Raw genomic sequence first — 6233 nt, forward strand, 5'->3', positions numbered from 1 at the left:
CTCTAAGCTTTCTTTTCTCCCTCCTCTGCATGCGTCCCTCGAGGGTTCCTTTCCCTCTCTGTTTCACCACTCGAAAGAAGATTCATCGACACCGTATATGACTGTCTCCTTATCCTTTTCTGTTCCTGTCACAAGAAGCCAGTTTCTCTCTCTTCTCGGCAACTTTCTTTCACTGTTGGGTTTTCCTTCTTTTCTCATCGAGGTCCTCCGCAGAATTTTTCTCGAGTTTCACGAGACTTTCTTTTTCTTTTCAACCGTTCTCTCTTGAAACGTCTTCCTTCCGGGCGCTATTCTTGTCAGTCGTTCCCAAGTGGTCGGTTTCTCGATCTACAGGAACTTTGCCCGGGCCGCTGAAATTTCTATCATCCCTTCTCATGCAGCCAGCAGTCATCGTTCCTGTTACCTTCTTCATTGTTTCTGCGTGCCCCTGCTTTGATGCGAATTGTCTCCACGTTTTGCCCTGGGGCAACTCTCTCCAGCATGCAAGATTTCCATCTGCTTCCGGCGCGACTCGGTAACACCAACGATGTACGGCTTTGAGCGGGTACCTCCGTTGCTGTCAGGCGTTTCATTTTTGGGCTGTTCTCTCCGGGTGACGATGATGTGAAGAAAGAATCTTCTGTCTCAACGTACCAAGAATAGCGAAAGGCGAAGACGATGTCTGTTGCCGTGAGGAGTCTGCCCTCTCACACCAGTATGGACTTCTCTTCTCCCTTCGACGATGAAGAGCGAAAGGTATGCTCACTTCGTTTTCTTTCTCGCAAGCATCATAGACTTCAGAAGTCGATCCTCGGAGCTGGAGATTCTCGTCTCTAATTCTGTGCTTGCCCTCTTTTCCGCTGTGATCGTGTCCTACCTTGTCTTTTTTACCGAATTCTCTTTTCTCGATCAACCCAGTCTTTTCTTTTGGGGATTTTCTTCCTCTTCTTCTTGTTCTCTCCGTGCCTCTTCATAGGAAAGTAACGTCCTTTCGTTGTTCGTTGGTCCTCACGGTATTCGTCAAGATGGCAGGGGGTGGATTACCTCCAGGAGGAGATTCCCTCCTATCACCTTCTCCGTTACCCGAGCTTTTACTTGGTATGTGTCCGTATGCGGTCCTCGGAATTCTGCCGTCTGACTCATCCTCTTCGACCTCTACCTCTTTCTTTGCGTCAGTGACAGTTAAGGCCATAGCAACAGCGTATCGTAAAGCAGCTCTCCGGGCGCACCCTGATAAGAATAAGGGACGAGAGGCAGAGGCAGCTCAAGAATTCGTCCGGATTCAAGCTGCTTTTTCTTTCCTAAGTTGTGAAGATACACGTTCAAGTTATCATGGCTATTTAGAGAAGAAAGAACGGCATGAACAGCTTTTAGCCGAGCGTAGAAAGAGCCATACACAAGCGGATGAAAAGAAGAGAAAGCTCGCAGAAGATCTCCAGAGAAAGGAAGAGGCTTTCCTTGCAAAGAAAACTGCATCCTGGAATTCGTCTTATGATCGAGGAGGAGGTGGGGCAGGAAGAGGGGGAAATGAAGAAGACAGGGAAAGATTGAGGCGTATTAGAGAGAGGAATGAAAAGCTTCTGGAGGAACATCGTGAGCAGTGCCGCACAAAGTCCTCAGTTTATGATACGTTAAAACAGAACAAACAACAGAGGGAATCGAGTGAGCAGGGGTATGGTATCGGAGTTCATGGAGCAACGGGGGCAGCTCCTGTCTTCTCGAGAGTTGACGAGGAAGAGGAGGAGCTTGATGATCTTCTCAAACGCTCGGTGTATGTACAGTGGCATTTGGATGGGACCACTCCTCCTCCCACTGCTCCTTCTGGTGTGTCATCCTCTTCTTCATCCCCTCCAGCAGCGGTAGCAACAGCGGACGGTCATGGCCATCCTAACCTTTCACAAAAGACGAAAGGCGTTGATGGTCCTTCTCCTTTTTCTTCTTCTCCTGTTACTCCTAGTCTCTTATCGTCTCTTTTTACACCATTGCATGCGCTGTATATCTATGGCTTCACGTCGTCTTCTGGTCTGGTCGCCTTCGCAACGAGAGAACGCGCCATTCAGAGTGCTTTGGAATTCCAGAGACAGCAAAAAGCCCTAAGGAAAAGCGGCTCAAGTCTCTCTTCAAGTCGCAAACCTCATCCCAAGGAAGGTCAAGACGTGAAGGGTTTCTCTGAGAGAAGAGAGTCTGAAGAGTCCTCTGCGAAGACAACAGATGCAAAAGAAGAAGAAGAAAAGACAAGACAGCCAATAAGATATAAAGTGAAACTGGCAGATCAAGTAGAGAATCTCAAGGAGACATTGAGGTTACTCAAAGAAGATACGGAAGGAGGGGGGATCCCTTCAGATGGAGAGGCTCTTAAAACGGGGCCTTCGTTCTCGTCGTCTTCTTTTCCTGGAGGAGTCAAGATACATGAAGATAATGTTCATCGATGGAGGTGAGGCAATGCTTTCTATAGGATAGGTAGAAAGCCTGAAGAAAGGAGCTGTATCTACTTTCGTTCTCTCTCACAAGAATATGCATACGAGTAGATGTCGTGATTTCTATCACAGCAGGAGGAGCTGAGCCATTTTCGTTCTTTCACGATACGTTTAACAGGCGGACAGACGCAGATGGAGTTGACTCCCTTTTCTTTAAACAGGGCGTATCATCATTATATGGATGGCATGCACGTTTCTCATATATTGGTTCTTGATACTACGTCAGCATATACATCTCTTCTCTATATTGGTTTCTGTTTACATGCATAAGAAGAGAGGGATGGAGATAGGCAGATTGTCTTTTGGGGTGGACAGGCATGCAAATAACAGTGTGAGCTCTTCGCGGGGTACTTCCGGTTATCAGGCAAGTCGAGATGTATATACACTTCATCTGTGTTGTATTATCTTTCATATGAACAAAACATCTGTCAGTGTCTCTTTGCTTCGAGGAAACCATCTCGGTATGTGTCTGTCTTTATTTACACGTCACTTGGTGTGCGGTTGTCTTGTGTTGATCGCCGTAGGGAGATCTTTTTCTTTCTCTGCTGTACAGGTCGCATCTGTTGTCTTGGTCTGGCAGTCCTTGTCCGTCTCGTAGTGTATGAAAAGCCTATCTCTATTGTAGAGGGCAGCACTCTGGACGCCGGCCTCATGAGGGAGGTGTTGGGTGTTGCGGTGGAGCCTCTTCTATCACTCTCGACTTGTTTGTAAAGGAGAATTGCTTCTTCATGTAAGAAAGAAGATGGTTTGCTTTTTCAACTCTTTGCTTTTCGCATTTCAGGCCTTTCTCAAGTACTGCACGGACAACCACTACCAATGCGGACGCCATGAGGTTTTCCTCAGCATCAACGAGAGCACTCGACCCTCGCTTACCGCAGACTTCATCGGCACACCCGTCTTCTTCTTCTTCTCAGACAGTGATTCGGACGACTTCACTAGCCGAATTTGAGGCTGCAACCTTACGACAACTTCGAGAAGCTGCTGCAAAGAAGAAAGCTCTCACCCGGCAGGCTATCCCACGCCAGCCTTCACCGGATGTGGTTGTGCTGGACGGTGATGGCTAGCTGTGCCGTGGTGTTACGTAGCTGCGGTGCTATGACGTAGATGCATCATGGAGCGAGATTCTCGTTATCATCATATGAATGTCCATTGTGGCGTTCCTTTTTCATAATGTCTGCAATTGGGATCTCTGCCGTTGAGTCAGGTTTATGCAAAGCTGGACCACTTGGTATCGCACTCTTGTCAAGGCTGTTTGTTGTATTTCTGAGATGTTTTGAACCTCTTTACGAAGGAAAACTTTCCGATACTTCCTGTGCACTGCCGCACCTTCTCTAGAGTTCTAGGGCGGATTCCTAGGTGTCGCTCTTATTCGACGGGTCGAGGGAGATTACGGAGAACCGGCTGTTCGTTTGTCTTTCAGGTCTATTCACCTTACCCTACGGACAGGGAGATACAGAGCAGCCTTCGAGCCTGCGGTATCTTATCGCAAAGACAGGTCGGAGAAGTGAGGGACATACCCAAGCTCACTGGCTGTTTCGTAACAGTTGAGAAAGCCAACTGTTTGTATTTCTTTCTGTGTAGGCAATTGGACAACCAAACCGAGGGACACTTAGGAATAACTTTATCGATCTATATATAGCTTCCGGTGGCGACATGGTTTTTGAAAAAGGTAAGGGTGCAGCCATTTGCGGGCTTGATGAGGTCGGTGGTGTCTGGGGTCGCCTAAGCATCTTGGTTTGTTTCTCAGCAATGCTCACACACACAGGTATGGATTGAATCGGCTAAGGCCAGGCACACAACTGGAAGCCTTTGCTCGTCTGAGCAAAATACGTCCTTCTGGTAGCATTACCATCCAAGTCAAAGCAGATCTTTCCAGGCGCAGTCGACCAGTCCGGGCGATCAGCAGTCAAATGCCCTGGCAAATTTTCATAGCTCACGGAGTTTTCTGACTCTGACTTACATACAGTCAGGGGACTTCATTTGCCAACTCGGCGAGCCAAGAAGTTTGTTGAACCCCGAAACATAGTCGGGGCAGCGCTTCAGGTTTTCCCGTGAAGCAGCTAGGCCGGAGGTCCTTCCGCCCTCATGCTCGGGTCATCATTAGGAGCGAGCCAAAAGGTAGAGACACTGAGACCTGTTGCTCGATGTGAAGGTGTCCTCGCTAGGGTCATCATTAGGAGCGAGCCAAAAGGTAGAGACACTGAGACCTGATGCTCGATGTGAAGGTGTCCTGTGGCTTCTTTGACAGGGGAAGTTTGGAAAAAAGCCGTAGCCTCGAATAGAGACTGTCGCGTCACCTACACGTGCTTGGTGGGGGTAAAGAGTCTTCGCATGACTTGAGAAACCTCGGAGACGTATTTCTTGGTTCAGCACATCCAAGTCTAAATGGGACTGACTGCCACACTATGTTAGAGAAATGTGCTGGAGGCAAAAAGCACACTTCTCTATCAAATCAGGTCCATCTAGAGACGTCTTTCCACTGGGAAATGAGGAGGTGGTTTCCATCCTCTCAGTTCGCCGCGTTGCGGTGCTCTAGTTCGCGTAATCACAGAAGCGAATTCTCATACGCGGACCCGTTAATTTGATTCAATGCCTCCTAGCACATGTCTGTTCTCTTTGAAGCATGAATCTTTGTATGGCGAATTAACAAAGCAAGACTGCTTGGGAAACTACTGTCGTTGACAGTGAGTAGCCAGCAAGAAGAGTTTACGCCATGAATAGAGCGGGGACAACGGAATGCTCGGGCCGTTTAAGACAACCCTCGTCTGGTCCCTGCCCGTTTTTGGAAGATCTCACATCCCACTATACATGATGTCCAACATTTCTTTTTCGAGAATGTTGACGACTTGATTGAAGAACTCTGCTCGGCATTTCTCGTCGTACATCAAGCCGTGATTGCCTTCCAGCAACAAGATATCTTCTTTCTTCGCAGGAAGGCCGTCTCCATCTAAGTGATATCCATTCGAGCACGTTGAGCTGCCGGTTTGCCCAGCCGTATCCTTCTCGGGCGCAGAAGAATCTGAAAGGCGTTCGACCTCCTTCGGCGTACCGGTCGTCTCATCAGTTTCACTAGCGGAGGGCACGTAGCCGTTAGAATGGGCGATGCACACACCGTTTTGCCGAGTACGCGGAGTGGTCTTTTGAGGACCCACGCCGTTCTCGATACTTTTCTCACCAAACAGTCGCAACCATCCCATGAAATACGAAGGGCTTTGAAGTCGGAGGTCATCCTTTGCCCGGAAAACGGTGCATGGGATGCCTGCGCCGCGACATAACACACAGGCATCTGCAGCACACACCGCTGAATAAAGAATGTCAGTACACTTGATTCGCTATGACCAGATGTCAAGGCCGCACAGCTGTGTACGCCTCCTGCGAAGGATATCGACCCTAGGAAGTGTCCCCCGGAACCCTGCATGAATTCACACTCCTGACGCGCTGCCGCATGTGCCCGTCCATCCGAAGCTCATATGGCATGGCAGCCGCCCCGGGTAACACCATAAAGATGCGCTCTCCAAGCTGCATGTAAATAGCTCGGTTCTCGTTGGGCAGCTGATACTCAAGAGCCTCGGAGGAGTGGGAGCTTGGTGTGTTTCGCAATCCGAAGCCGCCGCTTTACAGCACTAGATGTATTTGTCGTCGTAAAAAGGAAAAGTTTAAGCGAGGACAGTCTGAGCGTGTGTTACGGCAACCCGTCCAAATCTATCACATCGTTGTCTGGGACCGGTTAATACAGTCAGCACGTCGTCAATGTAAAGAGCCTCATTGATGGTGGTA

General features: G+C 48.8%; 2 protein-coding genes across 2 annotated transcripts; one reads left to right on the plus strand and one right to left on the minus strand.

Annotated features, from left to right (window-relative positions):
- CSUI_000304 (uncharacterized protein) lies at positions 1-3706 on the plus strand. The gene is made up of 3 exons (XM_068060538.1): positions 1-735; positions 956-2413; positions 3238-3706. Exons 1-3 carry the CDS (start codon positions 722-724, stop codon positions 3518-3520), a joined length of 1755 nt encoding a protein of 584 aa, XP_067927491.1. The 5' UTR covers positions 1-721; the 3' UTR covers positions 3521-3706.
- Positions 3707-5165: 1459 nt separating this feature from the next.
- CSUI_000305 (uncharacterized protein) lies at positions 5166-5694 on the minus strand. The gene has a single exon (XM_068060539.1). It carries the CDS (start codon positions 5651-5653, stop codon positions 5249-5251), a length of 405 nt encoding a protein of 134 aa, XP_067927492.1. The 5' UTR covers positions 5654-5694; the 3' UTR covers positions 5166-5248.
- Between the last annotated feature and the right edge of the window lie 539 nt (positions 5695-6233).

Source organism: Cystoisospora suis (genome assembly GCF_002600585.1).
Source record: "Cystoisospora suis strain Wien I chromosome Unknown contig_129, whole genome shotgun sequence".
NCBI lineage: Eukaryota > Apicomplexa > Conoidasida > Eucoccidiorida > Sarcocystidae > Cystoisospora > Cystoisospora suis.